Below are 21398 nucleotides of genomic sequence, written 5' to 3'. Positions count from 1 at the left end.
ACCTCAAAACATCTTGGAGAAACTTTTTTATGAAGTTAACATAGTGTCAAGTATGTGGAAGTTATGGCAAAAGCACCATAGAACTATTAATGTAGAAGGAGGGTTTTGATATTATGCACTAAGAGACTTTAGGAGGAATAACCTCATACTCTCAAAATACTTGTACTGTCACTACTAGTGAAAATTTTTCTAAGCATGTGCAGCAAGGGTGAGTGTTACTTAGCTTTAATTCTGGGACATCATCTGATTTCTGAGATCTGAAATATATATGAAACTTTGAATTTTTTAATATGTTGAGATTTTGGTTTTTGTTTTTTGTTTTTGTTTTAAGATGTGTTTGATAGGTTGCTTTGCCTGGGTGCCTTCTGTCCTTGTTACTGAAAAGCACTAGAATGAATAAAATAGGATTTAAAATAGTAAATGGGCAATAGGATTCTGGAGGTTTTTACTGATGTTAATGCTAGCAAAGTGAGCAAACAAAACCCACTGTTACAGTACTGTGATTTTAGATAAAGGTGCCGTTGACCCAGTATTGAGGCATGTCTGCGCTCTCCAGTAACTGGGATGCTGTCTGTTGAAATGATGTTTGGTTATATGTGAGAGTCTTGCGGAAACAGTAATGTTTTAGCAGAAATCATGTTTTGACTTGTATGCTCACCTGGGCTGATCTGTTCTACATCCAGTCTCTGGTTCATTCTTTAATTCCATGAAGAAGCTGGGAGAAATATGTATTCAAAGCTTTGATGATAGTCAATAGTTCATAGCAAAAGTTGGAATCTAAAGTGTAGGTATAGTCATATCTTGCTTGGAAAAAGAATTTGGGACCTGTGAAAGACTTGGGTGAGGGATGGGCAGAGGCTGATCTAACTGTTCTATTAATTTATAAACCTCAGACAACTGGATCAAAAAATAAATAGTCTCTGGTGCATGCTTAATTTGTAATTTTTTCTGTTGCATCATGTTCTCCAGGAGATTGGAAAAAAAACATGCGATGAAAACAAGAGGTTTGGTATATTCTCTATAGTAGTGCACGTTTTGTATAATTACTGATTTTTATTTTTAAATTTATTTCCCTGGCAGCATAATTAATGGATTTGCCTTACCATTAAAAGAAGAGCACAAAATATTCCTATTGAAGGTTTTGTTACCATTGCACAAAGTGAAATCACTCAGTGTCTACCATCCACAGGTAGGTTTTGTTCAGCGCTTTTCATACTAGTGTTCAAGCAAGTTGCCTAGAGAGGCCGGGGGGGTCTGGTCATTCTGATGTGGATTCTGTTCTAGGCTCCAACATTTCTCTATTAAGAGGCCTTGCAGAAATTCTTTAATGTATGTACCTGTAATGCTTCACTTCCTGAGGGAAAAAAATAAATATATATGCGTGTATATCAATACCTTTTTTAAAAGCACTGTAGTGTTGATAGATGATACACATGAAGTACTTAGCAGAGGTGGGAGTTGTTGATATTTATCCATGCACAGAATTTTTTGCTTATCTTGTTCCTGTCTGTAATGTTTAGACATAGCTAAATTGCAGAAGAGCGTGGTTTTAGTGCACGTCATCTATAAACATTTTTTTTCTAAACTACCTGGAGAATTTAAGCTGAATTCAGTTTCTTAAAACTGTTGATGTTTTGAGAAGAATTGGGGCATTTACTATTTACATCATTAATTAATTCAGTAGATCTTTTTAGAAGTACACAGGAAAAAGGGCGACTTCTGAATTTTATTGTGCTTTTGAACCAGCTGTACCTCTTCTGTGCTGGGTTTTAGTTCCATTCAGAATTCCTAGAGGAGCAGGAAAATCATACAGTGTTAGAGAAAATAGTGTTATTTCAATATTCTGCAATTTTCTCTGTGAGAGATTGTTACATAGCTTTGTTTTTTTTTAATTTGAAAGTTCAGCATTTTCTATGTTAGTTCAAGTACTCCAAGCTTTAAGTACCATTTCTTCAAATAAAATTACTAACAACTTGTATTTTTAAGAACACCATTCGTATAATTACAGTTCTCTAGCAATTAGAGCTGCTTATAAGCATTTGCTTTGGATCTTGCCTGCTGGGGCTCCCACCAGTTCCTGTTGAAGTAGTAGGCCAGAGTGGCTCCCATTTCAAAATATGTTGTTTTTCTTTTTTTCTAATGCTATGAACATAACCTGTTGGGGTGTGGCCAGTCAGACCTTTCTTATAATCTCAACCAGTGCAGACATCTGTGATCGCTGCCTTTTGTTCTGCCTACCTGAGATGTATTGGTCTTTATCTGTTCTCCTTAGTTCACAAATTAATTCTCAAAAGCCTCCAGGTGATTTGCATTCCTCATTACTGTCAGTAAAAAGAAGACAGTGACATTGGAATGCTTCTCTTACGTGTTCTCCTGAATGAAATGGGAAGGTACTTCAAATGAGCTTAGTGTGTGACACACCAGAGCAAAACCACAAAACTTCACATGGAGACAGTGGCAGATATTCAGAAGGATTTGCCACCAAATCCAGATACGCATGAAGAAAGCTAATTTCTATATTCAATTCAAATTTACTTTAGATTAGCAGAGAACACTAGATGTAGTGATCTGTATACATTCCTCAGGTTACCTAGAGACATTCTTGGTAGCAGTCGTCAGAAACAGGAAAGGAATTGGACTCATCAGCTGAACTTCTATAAATGGAGAGATGTTAGAAAAATGGTTAAACAGTTTGTGAGCTGTGCAGTGATCCTCCCATTTACTTTGGGACTCTTGGCCTGTCGATTGAAAGGGATGTAATGATTCACTGTTTATGCACAGATACAACTCTCATTCTCCAAACTGAAGTTGGTAAATGCTGTAATTCAGCCTTGGCTTGTTTCAGTTTTACATCGATATGCATAGGTATCATTAATTCTCATATATAGAATATCCTATGATTTACAACTGTTCAATGCATTATTAACTAACTTGGGTTATGAAATAGAAAATACTTAGTAAATCAGCATGGATACCAAAATGTTAGTGAGTGAAAAGTGCCTCAGATGACAAGATTGTGATTTTTAAATCCTATGTTTGAAAATATGAAGTGTGCTGAAATGCAAAGTACTAGGTTGAAAAAGAAAAACATCAGATCATGTGTTTGTCTATATTATACCCCAAAAAAAGGTGAGGACAGAATTGGGAAGGTTGTGAAAAATTGGTAAAGGGTATTTGCCCTATTGTTGTTTAAATTGTCTGCTGAATAATTCTTGTTAAAATTATGGGAAAACAGTTTTGTTTATATTTGAATTCAGTACTGTTTTTCATTTATGGTCATGATTTGAAAGTGTGTTCAGTTTCACATTGTATGTTAATGAAAGTCTTTTTCTTTTACTGTAGCTGGCATACTGTGTAGTTCAATTTTTGGAAAAGGACAGTACACTTACAGAACCAGTAAGTTTATATTGTTATTATTATATATTCTGGAATATTATTATCCCTTTCATCTGTATACTGTTTAGGAAGGTTTTGGAAACAAAGTATTGATATGTAATTGTTTTTATTAGGAAGAATCAGATATTTAGCTGTTTTGATCTGTCATATTAGGGTTTTTATTAACAGTTATTTGGAATGTCCCAAGTGAATTAAATCAGTACCAAGAGCATCTCTCCTGCAAACACGCCAGAGCTTGTTCTGCTTATTTTGTTCAGGCTGACTGAGTGTGAGGTGGTTGATCTAGAAGCAGTTTAGTCCATTATTTGCTTGCCTGAACTGTGCTCTGTTGAGGGACTGATGTTCTGGTGGAGCACAGGGCTATCTACTGATGCAAGGCTTTTGAGTCAGATCCTGTTCATGTCTACCGAGTCTGGACCATAAACAAAGCCAGACTTTGGTCTGGCTGCACATAATTGCATAGATGAATGCTTTAAATTGTCCTTGGTAGTATCTAGTGTTTTGCATCATTACACCAGATATTCAGTGGGTAAGAAAGAATATTTTTAATCATTGAGTTGCAATCAGTAAAACGATTGCTATTAAGAAAAATGCACGTTAGTAGATTATAACCATTTCCGGTGCAAAATGGGAAACTGAGATTCATGAAACAAATGAGGTATGCAGCTAAGCAAGAACTGTCTTCTACTTGGAGCTTTTATAATGGTAGAACTTAATATTTGTGAAGATATAAAATCTCAGACATTCTGTCATATGTGTTATATGAGATCTTGAAATTTTAACTTTCTTTGAGACATCAGCTAGGATGTTACATATTTCCTTGTACAAATCTGAACTAAGTAAGTCTGTTTCCCTTTTTGATCCCAAATTAGTACATGATTACAACATTCTTTAAAAACTTAGCACATGCATCACCAAAGTACTAAGCTCCCCTTCCAAAAATTCTAGTCATCACAAAGTAAAACTTTGTTTCCCCTTATAATTGTTATATGAGACTTTTTGACATCTCATTAAAAAAATCTGCATAAATTTTCCAAGGCTTCATTGAGGGCATATAGTGTCTGCTTTCATGATTCAATCATGCATACATGAAAGATGCACCGATTTTTCACTGAGTTGTCTGCAATGATGTTAAATATTGCTTATAGTTCTTAAATATGAAAAGATGGACTTCTATGAAAATGTCCTCACTTTCATAAAACAGGAGACTGCTGCTTTTCCCAAATGAGGGGAAAAAATAGTTGTCTGATAAAAAGGCTAATGAATTGTTGCAACTTTTAAACCTTATAAGACGACAAATATAAACTTCATTTTAAAAGTTTTTTTCTATAAGCCCATACTCTTTTGTTTTGTTTTTGGTTTTTTTTTTCCCCTCTGATGCTTCACCTAGGACTAGACAAACACTCATTGTTTTGTTCTTTGTGGCTTTTTAATCTTTAACTATGAAACAAAAAGCATTTATAAGCTTCTATGTTCAAGGTTGTATTAATTCCTCATCAAAAGTATCTAAATTTAAGATTGACTGCTATGTCAGTCATTTTTGGAGGAAGATGTCCTCCTATTTGAATGTTGTTTGGCACATTATTGCCACAGATGAAAAACTGTTCTTATGGTATGGAGGGAGTAAAAAAAGTTTTAAAATCTTATATTTTGGGTTGAAATCTGCAATCTTTGAGAAAAATCGTCATCCTTTTATAATAAAAACAGTTGTGTCTACTCACATTTTCCTTAAATCAGAAATGGCTAATAGCTCGAGTTGTTATTTCTTCAATATAGCTTGGTGTATTTTTGAAGATTCTTTAATAAGTTATGGTATAATTGATAACTCCACTAGTAGATACCTCTAAATATATTTAACTGCTAAAGTAGTATCACTTCTCAAATTTTAATTTTTCTACTTGCATATTCTATAGATGAGAGAATTTTTTTTTCAGTTAGACTTCATAAATATTTTTGCGCAGATGTATAGACTGTTTCTGAAGGGCTGTGGGCCGATGGGCTGACAGCTTCCTCTTGTGGCACATTTTATGGATCCCATAGTTTCTTTGCCCTTTCCTCCCCAGTCCACCCCCACTTCTCTCACTGATCTTCCAAGCGTTCATAGTTTGCCCGGCAAAAACTTCTTCAGCAAGCTGGGTAAATCATTTAATAATCAAGAAAGTTAAGACCGTGATTACAGTAATATAATCAATTAAACAAGACGTGACGTTTAAGAGTAACATGTCTAGAGTAGTCAGTCACTTATCAATTTGGGTATTTATAGTAAATCTTTTCTTAAAATATAATGGTAGAACTTAATTTCTTAAGCTTTGGAGTATGCCTCCAAGCAATTAAGAGATTGAAAGCTGCTATCACTTGAGTGGCAGATAATTTTCCCAATAGTATAGTAGCAAATTTGCACTTCAGGTTGATGATCATGTGAAGTTAGATGTCAGCTTACTTTCTGTAGTCGTTTGATTATTATTTTTGAACATATAACTTCGTATTCTGAATAAGTGGGTTTAGACCTATTAGCAGTTATTTCTGTGACGCTGAACCATATCTCATCACTGCTGGCACATGGGACAAGAAATCTGAGTTTTGTGTTCTCTTTAAAATATCAGACCGCTTAATTAAATATAACTTAGTGCAAGGTAAAGTCAAATTATCGTGAAGATTATGTTTACTTTGTCTCTACAGGTTGTAATGGCACTGCTGAAATACTGGCCAAAGACTCACAGTCCAAAAGAAGTCATGTTTTTAAATGAACTAGAAGAAATTTTAGATGTTATTGAACCATCTGAGTTTGTAAAGGTTATGGAGCCTCTCTTCAGACAGCTCGCCAAATGTGTGTCCAGTCCACACTTTCAGGTCTGTACTTACTGAATGTACAATAGTATGAGGATTTTTAGAAAGCAGAGCTGTTACTGGCATTACCAACTATTATTCACGGTAATGAATTTAATTGGTTAAAAAAAAAGAGTCGTCTGTGTCAAAATGTTAGTTTTATTATTTACTTTCAGGAGTGCAGTATGTGCATTCAAATTGGGTGATTCACTTTAGTGTTATGTCTAACATAAAAGCTTAAATGCTCACTGGTTACCAGTACCTGAACCCTTTCAGTACATTGTGTTTGCATTTCACTGCTTGTAATAGAGTTCTACAAATAATCTTTCTTTGTGAAAACATTTCTTTGCTTCATTTTCAGAGTTCATAGGTTATACTTTGAATCATATTTCTATCAGGGAAAAGGCAATTTTTCCATCTCCTTTTCAATGAGCTCCATGACTCCCATTTGCACTAGAGAAAAACCCAAATCTGAGTTGCAAACTTTCTTACCTTTCCCTTATATTTGCCAAATATTTCAATTATTAGCTCTGTAAGAGATTGTCTGAAGTGTTCCTTTTTCATGTCTTCTTAGGTTGCGGAGCGAGCATTATACTACTGGAATAATGAATATATTATGAGTTTAATTAGTGATAATGCAGCAAAGATTTTACCCATCATGTTTCCATCCCTGTACCGGAATTCAAAGACACATTGGAACAAGTAAGAAACTCTTGTACAAATAAAACTCTGCTACTTCATTTACGTCTAGTTTTAGGCTTAAAAGCAGTTCAGATCTTTGAGTTGCTAGTTTTAACAGTGTGTCGAGCTGCTTATTCTATGACATGAAAGTTGCTGGATGAGGAGGAGACTACTGTTGTCAGCATTGTCAGGAAATAGTAAGAATTGAGGAAGATAGTTTTTCCTATTTTTGTTAAACACAAAACAGTGTTTTAGTGCATCTAATCCATGACACATTTCTATTAATATAAAGCAAATTTCCCATTAATCTGTAGTCCAGATACTTCTAAAGGCTAACTTTGATTTCTGATCTCTAACCTCTGCTGATTTGCATTTCTTCTGCATTCTACTGGAATATGTTGTAGATCAGGTCACTTTTTCCTTCCCCCCTGCCCCAGCCTTTTAGTTTGTTTTCTTTCTCCATTGACTATTTTCACTTTTTTCCCCGCAATAACATAGTACTCACGCACAAAACCAGTCCTGGTCAGCTCCTTTCTGCAGCTGTTCTGCTGTAAAGCGCCTCTTTGTCTGAGCTGCAGTGCAACTGCTGGGATGGTGAGAGTGTCACCGTCTGGCGCTGGCTGAGGATCAACAATTGATCCGCCACTACACACAGGAAAAATAAATGGAAGACAAAGTGATGTTAAAGGGATTGGTTACTCTCACTGGATGTAAGCAGTAACAAATAATATACTCATTAATGAAATTCTGATTCGTGATGCAATTGTGTGTAGGAAATGTGGATTGTTGCTGGTTGTTTTTCCCTGGCTCAGGGCCACGCGTTCATTTCATTCCAAGCAGAAGTCATGCCACCCAGTACAGCTGCTCTCTTACTTGCAACTCAGATGTATGATACAAAGTAATCATGTCACTGATTACTATTTGGATTTAATGATCAGCAATGGTTACAGACTGGAGCTGTAAATAACTCTGTCAAAGTGCTTCATAACAGATTATTTTTGTTTATTTTTTTTCTGATGATTTCCACTTCACTTTTCTAACACTTTTCTTTAGAGAGTCTTGGCATAACTCTGTTCAAGTGAGTGTTGTTGCTGCGTGGCAGTTTTCAAAATCAATTATGTCTTTTCTAGGCTCCTTTTAATCACTAACTTTTTTCTTGAATTTGTCAGTTACCAGTAATGTGCTTGCATCAAGATTTTGAATTTCATCTTACATTTTTTTCTAATAACTGTAGTTGGATTAGTGTCAGCAACTAAATTTCAAAACTAGTCCTGTATTGGTACATCTAGTATCAAAAAAATAGGTTCAAACATCACAAGTGGCAAGTAATACTATAGAGAAAGAAAACTGCATTCAAAGTTATTAATTTTAGTACTTGTATTAGCCCTTTTGAGAGTAAACTGAAACTTCCACTGACTAGTTTTGTTCCCACTTATTCTGAAATGATGTAATTTTCCAGTTATGTAGGCTATTGGCTACTGTTGACCAGAAAAAATAGATTTCAAAGTTTAAAGTACTCTGAGTTTCAACCAGAAGTTTTACTTATAGGACAATACATGGCTTGATATACAATGCTCTGAAACTCTTCATGGAGATGAACCAAAAACTGTTCGATGACTGCACACAGCAATTTAAAGCAGAAAAACTGAAGTAAGTTTTCGTGTCAGCGTGTCTGTCCCTTCTTGAGTAATTTGTTCAGAGTGCTTTCGCTCTGAAAAATGACTGTGTCTTTAGTGAGAAGTTGTGCCCATTTGAACTTCTTGTTATATATGTACTGTAAAATCTCCTGAAGAATAGGATGCTTCGTGTAGTCTTTGGCCTAATACTCCTGGGGGTCACCATCTTCCTAAAAAATTAATATTTTGTGAGAAGGACACTGCTGATTGCAGAGCCCAGTGTAAAAGATCCGTTAAACAGTTTAGTTTACATCCTGTGTTTATTTTAGCGTGGTTTATTTATCTGGTGTTATTTTCTTCCATGTTGTCACTCAGTTCTTCCCAAAACACTTTTCCAATATTTTTCAGCATTGCATTGTGTGTGACCATAAGTGCGTGTTTTTCTAAAAATTACCCCAAAATGAACTTGTTATTCTGTTGTAATAAGGGGCATTTGTACATTATTTGCCAGAAGAATCCTGCTGAGCATATGTCACCGTTTAATGCAGGGTGACAATAAACCGTGGCAGATGCTCTCTGTTACTCCCACCCCTCCCCTAGGAAAGGTCACACGAGGAAAAGGAAGAGAGACTTCCAAGTTGGAAAAAGTTTAAAATGCTTTACTAATGCCACTAATAAATAGAGAGAATAATACAAAATATGCAAAATCAATCTTGAATTTCCCAGGGTAGCACAACGGGGGCCTGTGGTGGAACTGGGTACCGTAACACAGTAAACCAGAGCTGGATTCAGGGACGCAGGGTCTGGAACTAGGCCTAGGATCACAGGAATGACAGGCGGGGTCCTGTTCAGATGCCAGCCGTGGTCAAGGAGAGTGAAACCCTCGTCATCTCCCACTTTCATAGGGTGTATTATGTGTATGGGATGGAATACTTAGCTGGTCAATTTTAGTCACCTGTTCTGTCCACCCCACCTTGTAAATATGCCCCTCTCACGGCACCTACAAAATGTATCAGTAACCTTGGCTGCCATAGCAATAAGTCTAAACCTGGGCCTCTTCTGCACACCATTGCTACTGTTATCAGCTCTGGAGCGAACGGTGTCTGAAAAACATGCAGCCAGATTCAGAAAAGTGCAGTTACTTAGAAGAACTGACAGGAAAATTCACTAAAAGAGAACTGGTCTTGTTTTAAACAAAACCAGGACAGTATAGTATATTCTTGCACAGGCCAATGAACAGAGCAGGGATTTGGAAGCTAGAATTTTTCTGGTTTATGCCCCAAAAGGCAGCTAAATGTTATGATCATGAAGTCACTTGTCTTTTGTTCACCTATTTCCAGTTTTGTTAAATAGACATAATTTTTTGAATATTCAGTATATTGTAAAGACTACTGAAGTGAGATTGAGAAGTCAAAAGTATTAATGGTTTGGCTCTCATTTTAGGGACTGAGGAGTGTAGTTAGGAGTGGATACTGAAAATACCTGCATTTGAATTTGAATTTTATTTTTAGTTTCAGAGTGAACAGGGATCCCTTCAAGTAGTGGTTCAAATTATACAGCTATTTTAAATCAATGTACTGGAAGTAGTACAGATTTTTGATGTAGATTGATCTGCCCAAGTTTTCAAGTTCCTTATTACAGTTTGAGTAGAAATGAGCTTGTAGTATAATAAATTTTTAAGATGTATGGGTGGGTTTAGAGATAACAAAATATGAACTTTTCTTGGTTTTAAAAATAATATGTAAGTCTCTTGTCCCTCCTAGCAAATAAGTAGAATCCCTTTTAAATAGGAAAGCAATCTTTTATTCTCTGGAGGTTTTTTGTGGGTTTTTTGGGTAGTGTTTTGAGTGTGAACTAAGGCAGAGTGACCTAATAACAAAACCAAAAAAAAAAAACCCCTCACCTCACAAGAACTTAAAAGATGGCTAAAGAGTTCTTCCACCCCAGCCCAAACTTAACTTAATGGAGAGCTGGAGGCAAGCTGTGCGTATGCTTTAATATAACTGGGGTTTTTTGGGTGTTTTTTTTTTTTTTTTACATTTGTATCACCTGCTGTATGCATTGAAGCCTGAGAACATTTTTAGCACTTTTAAGCTAAAAGCCCTTTTAAACTGTACTGCCTTCCAAAGACAAGTATTCCTTCTAGTCTCTGCAATAAGTTGTTTATCTGTAAGAAGGAAAGGAGGAAGCCCCTAGATTTTACCATTTTGAATTACGTTAGGCCTAAGGAAACAAACCTTTCCTACTTTAAATTAAAAAGGAGGCAAAAAAGGCATCCCATGTCATCCCTCTTGGCTTGTGACTCCCTCATTCAGAGTGGTTTTGTCAGATACTTCTCCATTAGTGTTCAATTCAAAATGTCTCTGGGCCTTTTCTTTAAACTACTTTTCTTTTTAAACTACTCTTTTAAACTGTTGCCAGTAGCAATCTGCCTTTTTTATGGTCAGATACTAGTTTCTTACGTTCCAATATAGGATTCAAGTATTATAAAGTTAAAACACAACACACTTTCAACATAGATCAAGACTCTTGTATTTTTTACTCCTTTAACAATGTACAGTTATTAAAGATAAACTGGGTGTCAGCCACTTTGTTTTCAGGAGAAAATAGAAGCTTTTCCCCTTTTAATGTTGCTTTGCAATCACGGGCTACTGATATGATGCAAATTATCCTGTCAACAGTAAGTGGTATTTTGGGCCGGAGGCTGAAAGAGGCACAACTAAATAATGTATTCTTTTGAATTCTTCTAGTGAATTTCTTCATGTTTAAGAAAGTATACAAGTTGTAATGCAAGCTTCACCAAGCTGCTTTTGCTATTTTGATTTCTATCTTTTTTTTCAGAGAGAAGCTAAAATTGAAGGAACGGGAAGAAGCCTGGGTTAAAATAGAAAATCTAGCCAAATCAAATCCCCAGGTATTTAGAAAAGATTAACATGTTCATGTTTAAATACTTTAGTTTTGTTAAATATCAGTGAGGGAAACAGGTCTGGCTGATCATGGAAATAAAGCAATTTCACTAATTGTATTATGAAAGATACACAATAAAAGTACTTTTAAAATTTGTAACCTTTCTCTTGTGCAAGTAATTATTTTTTTTAAAAGGTTTCTGAAAAGTATGATGTGGAGTACTTGTTCCTTTTCTTATAATAGGAGATACATTGTATTGCGGTTTGAAAAATTATTGTGCAAAATTATGGAAAAATATAGAGATCCCATAATTGGTTTCTCTTGAAAAGCTGTTTTACAAACAATATATTGCAAAAGAGATCTTTCTGCGAACTGTGAGTTGACTGGTCAGTTTTCCTCTGTGTTAAGTGGATTAAAGTAATACTGTATGTTCTTGTCTGCTGCATTTGTTCTCACACTTGCATTGGGCCAGTCTTCTGGTGGACCTGCACCTTAGGTCCTTACTGAAAGGAAAACATCCCGTCAGGCATTACTTGGTGTAACTGAAATTTTGATAAAGAAGCAAAGATCCTTTAGACTGTTCATTATATCTTGAAATTATGGGAGAAGGGGATGGTTTGGCTTGTGTTTGTTTTTTTCCCCCGCTACTTAATTTGCTTGGAGAGTGCTGCCAGTTTTCCTTTGTCTCAATCAAACCAATTGGTGCTATGGGGGAAAAAAACCCCAAACATTTGAGTTACTTTGCAGCCAGAATTTTACAATATTGCAGCAAGAAACTTACCGTATTGTGTCTTTCCAACATTGTCTAGCTGAGTTTAAAGTGGAGTAATGGCAGTCTATAAACAGAACTGGGACACTTACTTTGTGATCTCAGTGCTATTTTAAAACAAAGTGTGTGAACAATTTTTTTTCTAAGGAGGAGAAATTCAATAATTTTTTTTTGTGGCGTTGCTCAGGGTGCAGTTACTACACCACTCAAAAATTGTTAAACAATGTCAGTTGACAATAGATCAGTTTAAATAATCAAAAAAATAACCATTCCTATGAAAACAGCAATTGACGTTCAGTGACAAATCATTCCTCTAATCGGGCAAGCCATACAAAAGCCTTGCTTGAAGAGAACTTGATATATGTGGTCGTTTGCTGTCACAAATTATGAACTATTGCATGCCTAACTAAATAAGGGGATTGACTTGTAGTAATAAAACTAGCTCTACAGTATAAATTTCCTTTTCTTTCCAAGTAATTTTTCATAACTGTGTATGTTTTTTGTGAAACCGGTTTACACAACCTGAGTACAGTATGTTCTGCATAGTAAGCTTGAAGAGAGCTAGGAATTGGAAGCAACTTAAAAGAAAAATTATTAATTTGAACACTGAGTGCTCGACTGAATTGACTTTAGGATATTAATGCTTTTAGCACTCTGTATAATGGATTTTTAAAATTTTCTTTTTCTTGGAATTTCTGTTAACTTTTTCATTTGCCTGATTACTGACAGCTCTTGTTCAGAATTATTCCTGACTCTGCATGACACAAGAATACATTTTAAGATTTTAGGTCATGATAATTATTAGTTAAATCCTTGCTGTGAGGGTTTTTTGTTCTTTGTCTCAACTGCATTAAATTACTGGTACACTGAGATACTAAAATGGATGGAAAAATGGATGAAAAAATGTGTGTGTTTATAAATGAGTTTTGATTTCAAGACCGCATACACCTCTTCTGAGTTAGAATAGAATTTAAAATATTGATATATCTGTATAGTAAACTTTCGATTCTATCCAAGTGTTTTTACAAGATGTTTGGTTTTTCTTTCCAAAATACTTTTATGGCTGTTTTACTTTGGTTTAAAATTATTTTAAATATATATTGGCCATATTTGCCACTTTAATATTGTATTTTTTCTTCCAACACAAAATTGCGCCATAAAGTAAAATCATTGAGTTTGGTTTGCTACACTGTTCACAAATCACTAGACAACATATTAATAAAGTTTCAGATAAATGATTGCCGACGTAGACATTTGTTACTGGCAAAATCTGAATATTTTAAAATTCAGTCTCAGAAAATCAAAGAGTATCTTTTGTGTTCTGACTGTATTTTTCAACGGGACATCTCTGCCAGGTGAAAGTATTGGAGTTCCATTTTAAAATGTAGTAAGTTGGTGCCTGGAAGCATAAGATATTGAAGCTAATCTCTAATAACTAATCATAGCATTCAAATGTTCAAATACACTCTTATTATTTAGGTACTACTACTAAGAATGATTATTTTAACACTTTGCGTTTTATTAGTACCCAACATATAGTGACACGAGTTTGCTGAACAGTCCTGTTGCAATGGAAACAGATGGGCCTTTAATTGAAGATTTGCAGATGCTGAAGAAGACAGTGAAAGAAGAGGCTTGTCAGGTAAAGCCATGTGAAGATAACAAATTACTCTAAATTACAAATTACTTTTTTTTTTAAAGCAACAGTTAATCCTAGACATAAACTTGAGTTATATTTTCAGCCCTGAAACCATTTATCATAGAGTAATAAACTTCATTAGAACTGCTACTTTCAAGTGATACTGTAGCAACCAGGAATACAAGTGTTATTGCTAATGCCTGTGAATCTGCTGTATGGTCTCTTTTGACATTTCTTTTACAGCAACTTTCATTTTCTTTTCACTTAGAATAGCTTTTTGTGTCATTACGTGAACAATGACTATGCTTTAAGAATAGTTACAAATATGGCTAAAATCTGCCATGTCATTTTCTATCTCTATATAACAGTTTTGTTTTTTCATAAGGAAAACTTATATAAAATACAGCCAGATTCTAGTGATGATATTTTTGCTTGTTATTCAAAGCCTTCTTAGTGGCTTAAAGCTGTGTTTCAAAAAAAATGTGTGAAGTGTTTATTTGTCTTGCCCACTCATGGGTCTTCTTCCTCAGTCCACCATCTGTTATGTTCCATCACCTACTGCAGGGCAAGGACTCTCAGGGTCATCCCAATCGTTTTGTCTTTAGCTAATGCTTAGTGATCTTCAGGTATTTTTAATTTAACTTCCGTTAAGTGGAACCAGACGCCTGACATTCGAACTAGAGATTTAAACTTGGAGCTGATGGGAAATGGAGAGGTGCCAGGAGCATTGCAGTATCACTAAGATATCTGGTAGCAATATCAGTAATATGAATATATATAAATCCAGTAGAGTTTAAGACCAGAGAAATGATCTGGAGCTGAAAAACTGGTTGAGATCAGAGATAAAGTCTGTTTACTTGAACCAGTGTATCAAACAAGAAATTTAATAAAAATAAGCATACAGTCCATCTAACCCCCTACATCACTGTCTTAAAATTCCAGTCATTATCCTGCAAGATTAGAGTATATTTTTTTATTTGTCCTGTGGCATTTTGGATGAAGGTTGATATCAGAAGAAATGCTGGAATGCCTTCAAGACATGCTCAGTGATTGCTAGTTTTTAAACACTTACCTCTGGAGTGGAACCCAATGCATTATATGTAAATCTCGGTGGCTGAATTGCACGCCTATCCAGGGCAATAAAGGAGGGTGGCATTCCCCTGCATGGGAATGCTGCTTAGAGCTGGGCAGTGAGGAGCACTGGGCTGACTAAAGTTTCTAAACCGCTGCCTTTCTTCAGGCCTTGGATAGCTTAGCCAGGCCCCTGTGATGGGGAGAGGGGTGTCCATTCAGTAACTCCAGAGCCTAGAAGCAGTTCTGGCAGAGAAAGGAGCATATGAGATTCTTCATAAAAATGTACTACCTTAGAGTTTTGTTGATGGTGGTGTCCATATTTTACTACGCTGTTTTCTAGTGCATAACCTTTTTCTTAAGATTTATGAGACCTTGGTTCATTTTCCATCCTGGCCAGAGGAAATTCAAACTCGTGCGTCCTAACTCTCGCTCTCTGTCTATATATACACACACACTAGTAGTTGGGACAAGCAGTGAAGAACAAAGTCCCCAGTCCCAGCTGCTGGAAGTGTTTGGGGATTTGGGCCTGTATTACACAATAGAAAACACACAAACAGTAGTGGCAGCCCCAACTAAAACCAAGGACTCTACCTAGGTCTTTCTTTTCTACAAAGGATTCAACTTCAAGAGCTGTAATGTTGGGGCTGTATACAGCTTCATGATAGTGTTTCAGCTGGGAAGCCAGTACACTGCATTCCTGTGGATGAGTGATTTCCCCCTTCCCCACCCCACGCTGATTCTTAGAAGGGGTGGAGATGAAAAAGTGACACTAATGGAAAAGAAACAAATTGTAAACTAAATAAAATTCTGCAGCTTGGGTTGGAACTGTTTGAGCATTCTTCAGCTGTGTCTCCAAGTGCATGCTTTCCTGGTTTTCCTTGCTCAGAAAGTCTGCCAGAAGTAAACGAGATGTTTGGAAGGTTATAAGCCCGTTTTTCAAAGTGAAAGATCCTGGCCTTGCAGAGCTAATAGAACAGTTTAAACCAGGGATTCTTATTATTAGAAAAAATTAGAGGAATCTATAAGAAGTATAGGGCTTGTAAGAAGATTGATAGGTCTGGGTCACCGTGCAGAAAAGGACTTGATGAAGGATTAGGGTATTGCAGAAAGAAAGCCAGATAGCATTCTTGCAACGACCTTTGGGAGGACACTGGAGAGGCAGTTATGGATCCCTTGCTAAGTACCATCAGAAATTGATGCTAAAATGAGGTATTATGGTTATCAGTGTAAAAAAAAGGTAAGTCTAAAGGGCAGCTTAGTTTATTTTTGAAATAAAACTTTGGAAGTGATAAACCATGTGGAGATGTTTACGGTTTCCGTGAAAGTAAGATATATACCAGAGGTTAGCGATATCGCAGAGTGTCCATACTGAAGAGGTGATGGAATGACTGAGGAAAGTAGACCAGACTATTTGAGGATTTTTACTGAATGCTCTTTGCTACAATAAAATTTGACCACCATGGCTTACTAAGTTTTTGAACTTGCTGGTTAAGTTCATGGCTAAGTAAAAGCCAATCAGTTTTTTAAAAGGGCACAAATAAGCATCATGGATCTAACAGGCAAATCAGGGTAGGTGAGACAGTCAGAGGGACTACATAAAGATACCATTATATAGTTTCAAGGTACTCTGATAGGAATAATATCTGGTTTTGAGAGAGCATCAGTAAGATAATACAGCAGAATTTTCAGATATGTGCATAATGCGGGTAATTAGAGGCATTTATCATCAGAGCATTTATCTTCATGTAGAAATGAAAATGAAAATTGAAAATGTAGAAATGAAAATGAAAAATAAGTGAGAAGAGAGATGATTTTATCTTTACAAAATGTTAAGTGATAATCATAGTAGTCATGTCATGACGGCTAATAGCTTAGAGTTTGTCAGTCGTTTCTAATTTTTCTTCTGTACTTAGCAAAACAGTGGTTTTGAGGCTTGAAACTGGGTGGCTGGTGGGGTAAAGAGAAAGGATAAACGTTTTCCAATATGTTTTTTATTTCTTTTCCTGAAAGTGAGCATACTGATATACAATAAATATTTTGTCATTGTTTAGCAATTAAGCTTTTTGGCCCACTTTGTTCTATTTTTATTTCAGGCACAGAAAGATCAGAAAAAAGATCGTCCTCTTGTGCGACGCAAGTCAGAACTGCCTCAGGATATCTATACCATGAAAGCCTTGGAATCACATTGCAGAGCTGATGAATTAATATCACATGATGGGCATTAAACTATTACAGTCAAATATTATTTTGGAGGAAACGTCTATTTTTTTTTTTTTTCTGGACTCAGTTCTACAGTAGAACTTACTTTTTTGTGCCATACCAATCAGTTACACACAAAGTCAAAGCTTTCTTCAACCCAGTTCTGTAGGCAATAAATTGAGTATGCAGCTCAAGATTAGTAGTTCAAACAATGGTAAATTACCCAATTCCATATGCAGAATATTAGGTTGACTGTAATCAAGTGGACACAATTTCCTGGAGGTGTTATCATAGTACCAGCCAGCTAATAACATGCAGTTTTTATAGTTCTGTTTGAGAAAAGCATTCTATAAACTCTTTCCATCTAAAGTGAATGACCAATAGTTGGTACTAATGATAAATGTGTGTTTTCAAAAGTAATAATACTTCAAATATAAGTATTAAACTTTTTCTAGGATTTCTCAACTTTGTAGTTGTTTCCACATTATTGATGTCTTGTAATATACCAGCAGTTTTGAAAATACACAATTATTCTTTCATAGTATAAAACGTGGCTTAGAAATTGGTGACTTCCATGACAATCTTCAATCATCATTCCTTTCTAAGAGTTCTGTAAATTTTTTTCTCCTTTACTTGGATAAAGATCTATATATATATACACCATGTCCTAATACTTTATGTATATTTAAAGCCATATTTTCCAGTCTTCAGTGTATAATACAGCACCAGTATTCCAGATACGAACTGGTAGAAGAATTTTTCCTAAAATGAAAATTTGTTTACTATGACTGGGAATAGACTGAATATAAAATTTCATTTTAAGTTTTTTCAAGTTCTTTCACTCTTTTCTCCCTTATCTGAGCTTTTAATACTCAGCATTTTTCTTGGGCTCTAGGAGTTCAGTATTCTGTGGCAGATATTACACGTGATTTCAGTTGCATCAGTTTTTATCTGAAAGATGAACATAATCTTTCAGGAAACATCATCACAAGCTTATATAATAAAGTAAAATAAGAAAAAGAACAGACTTTTGAATTCCTTTCTTCTTTTCAGGTGAGTCTAAGAGCTGAGGAGATAGTGACCATAATTTTACCGTGAAAATACTTTTTTGTTGTAGCTGTAAAGAGCAGATGTGCTGCAAATACACCTCACAAGTGAACTGAAAAATGCATCTAAGTTGCTGATGAACTTCAAATGCTGCTATATATTCCACAAGATTACTTGCATGTAATGAGCTTTTTGTTGTAGATGGAAAAGCACGGGAGGAAAATCTCTTTAAAAATATAGTGCTTTGTCTTCAATATTTGATTTCTCTCAGGGTGGCCAGTATTTTAACTTACTTATCCTGCTTACAAGCTGTTTGAAACGTGTTCTGCTATTCTAAATGAGTGATTAGTTTATTTTGTCTCTGGCAGTAACATGATATAACTTAATGTTTAATGTCTTGATGCATAAAGAGATAAAAACGTGGCTTCTTTAAAAAATAGTTTTGTTTTACTTTTTAAGGAAGTATAATGTCTCCTGCATCCATTAAAATAAATGCGCAAAGCAGACATTCATAGTAACCTTGTGCAGATGTAGTGCCTGCTGTTTGTTGGTTGCATTTAACATTCGATTCCCAATATTTGTTGCGTTGTCTATTGGAAGAAAATTGTGGGTGGTAAATATTGGCTTACAATAACTAAAGTTCAAGATCAACCCAACCTTTAAGTGGAATGTCCACGACATCTGAAAACATTTCCTGTAAAACTTGAAAAAGAATATGCTTTACCATTAGGATAAACTATAGTAAAACAGTTTAAAGATGCCTTCTCCTTTTGAGGGAAAAAGGGTGCTTTTTTTAGTTGTGTAAAGCAGTGTCTATGTATTTTGATATACCATTGTTTGAACTTCCATCTTTAGCTGGTAGATTATCAGTTACCTTTGATTTTGGGTGTTCAGTATGTTTGTGCAAGAGGTTGCTGAAAGGAATTATTATGTTAACTCAAGGAAAGAAAAAAAGCTGTATATCAATGTTTGATTGTGTGATGCTCAACGTATAAGAACATCTTTTACTGTCTAGATTTTATTTCTGTTCTTTATTGAAGATAAACACTCACCAAAAAGCAAAATATTGTGGTATTTGTGAAGGCTGAAAGTTCACCATAAATTCATATTTGAAGTTTTGGGCCACTGAACATTTGCTTAGGCAATATTCCAAAATTTGTCACCACTAATGGTTTAGCATGTTTATTATCAATATTTATATACTTCTTATAATCCTGTACTAAACCATTCTAAAAGTAATACATCCAAAAAGAAGAGGAGGAAAAATTAGAATTTTGGTGACTGTTGTTCTTCATAAAGTTCTGTGTTTGACATCTTCTCCCGTTTCCAAAATTCCACCTGTACATCAGGAATGTCAAAAGTAATATTACAAGTGTCTTTTTAGTGTGGCTTTAGTATGGCTTCATTTTAATATTGTACATACATTGTACCTTGTTTTATGGTAATAAGTAATAAAAATGTAGACTTCATATTTTGTACAGAATCGTCCTATGTACAGAATAAAAAGTTCCTAGAAATAGCAAAAATAGGTAAGTGGCACAATTATTTTTCATTAGACAATATCTGTAACATTACGCGTTAGTGGAATGTTAAGTTCAAATGTACCTACATATTTTTTAACATTTTGTAATGCAGTTTTTTGTTCTGGCATTGTTTCTGAAGAACTTCATACACCTGTCATTTAATATGCTTTTATCTAATTTTAAAACTTTAAAAAAAAAAATGGTGTATTATATGGACAAATAAAGAACATGTGAATTTTACTTGTTCATCATGAAAGTAAATTTAGCACAGGGAGTTTGGGGGGGTGTTCAGATTATCATTGCTTGCAGAATCAGTGGTACAAATTAATTTCATAAATTCCACAAAAGAAAAGAAATATGGAAAGGCCATTACTAGAAAAGGAGGAATAATGGATATTTGGTGGAAAAAGCAGACTTAACTTTTCAAACTATTATCAGTACTGAAAGGAATTCGATAAATCTCCAAATAGGAAAGATGTACCTTTCCTACCATAATATTTTCCTCTGTAACGCTTCTGTACTGACAGGCTTCAAGCCAAGAGGGATTATAGTGTGGTACATGGCGACATATATAGGTGATACACGGTCAGGTGGCAAAGATATAGGAAAAAAAGTCTGCAGTAGGAGTTGTCTTCCCTGTGGAATCCGTGGAAGTCTTCAGAAGAACTAAGGTAATTATATAAAGCTGACTTCTAGTGAGTGGTGGGGTTGGGGGGATTTGTAAGCCTGGGATCAGTATCTGACTAACTGACTTGAGTTAGAAATGTATTTGAGCTATAAATGAAGCCTTTGCTCACTGAAATAATAGCGTGTTTTCTGCGTGAGCTCAGAAGTAAACTCATCACATGTACTGCCAAGCTTAATCATGAATCCAAAACTAGACATTGCAACAACTGAAAATTCAGTCCTACCGGTTACAAAGCTAGGGTCAAGTACCTTTCAATATAATTTTTAAAATACTGACAGTAGGGATATTGTTTTCTATATAAATACCTTATTGAGTTGCACACATGTTCAGGGGGTGGGAGAGGTAGATTTAATCCTTTCTCTCTACGCGAATTAAGCTTAAAGGCTTTGACTAACAACTATTTTGGCATCACTCACTTGGTTTGGCTTTTTAGAAGTGGAAACGAAGGAGCTGGTGTGTAGTACAAGTATACTTGTGTTTGGAGGTTTGTTGATTTGTTTTATGGAGACTATTTTAGTGCCTTGGAAACAGTACTTGCAGGAGATGGCTATGATTCCAGATTATCCAGAGGATTGTTCTGCATCCCATTATGGGCCATCCATCTAAAAGTGGAGCATTTCTGCTCCTTGAGTTTTGTCCTTAACTGTGCATGGTGATTCCGGAGGCTCAGACTGCATATAGCTAATGAAGAAATGCCATTCTAATTACCATATTGCTGTCTCCCTGGGTTACAGTTGTATTTATATGATGAGACTAGGCTTGGGCTGCCTCTACCTTACAAAATAAAACTTCGATGTACTCAAAAAATTTGTATGAAAGATCTCTCAAGGGAGAATTCACTGTGGAGGTAAAGAAGATAATGTAATACATTATTCCTTCCTCACATAACTGAAGAGCAGCATGACTGCAGCCGGCTTTCTCTGAGCAGTGATATTGGGACCATGTTCACAAGCAGAGGACTGTACATGCCCAATGTGAAGTTTCTGAAGCATTTACCCTGGATTGTTGTGGGGAGCAGGCTCCCACTGGTTTG

General features: G+C 35.5%; 1 protein-coding gene across 3 annotated transcripts in view; it reads left to right on the top strand.

Moving 5' to 3' along the window:
* Positions 1-19917, top strand: part of PPP2R5C (protein phosphatase 2 regulatory subunit B'gamma) — an 84475-nt gene extending 64558 nt beyond the window's left edge. For all 3 annotated transcript variants that reach the window (XM_082057955.1, XM_082057957.1, XM_082057956.1), the window contains 8 exons: positions 1081-1189; positions 3343-3396; positions 6076-6246; positions 6797-6924; positions 8452-8553; positions 11361-11433; positions 13721-13837; positions 17002-19917. In XM_082057955.1, coding sequence (XP_081914081.1) covers positions 1081-1189; positions 3343-3396; positions 6076-6246; positions 6797-6924; positions 8452-8553; positions 11361-11433; positions 13721-13837; positions 17002-17133 — 886 coding nt within the window. In that variant the 3' untranslated portion in view covers positions 17134-19917. The remainder of the gene's footprint in view (positions 1-1080; positions 1190-3342; positions 3397-6075; positions 6247-6796; positions 6925-8451; positions 8554-11360; positions 11434-13720; positions 13838-17001) is intronic.
* Positions 19918-21398: the final 1481 nt, after the last annotated feature.

Source organism: Streptopelia decaocto, assembly GCF_964273445.1.
Source record: "Streptopelia decaocto genome assembly, chromosome: 7".
Classification (NCBI taxonomy): domain Eukaryota; kingdom Metazoa; phylum Chordata; class Aves; order Columbiformes; family Columbidae; genus Streptopelia; species Streptopelia decaocto.
The sequence above is the reverse complement of the archived record's forward strand: the minus strand, read 5'-3'. Positions and strand labels throughout refer to the sequence as shown.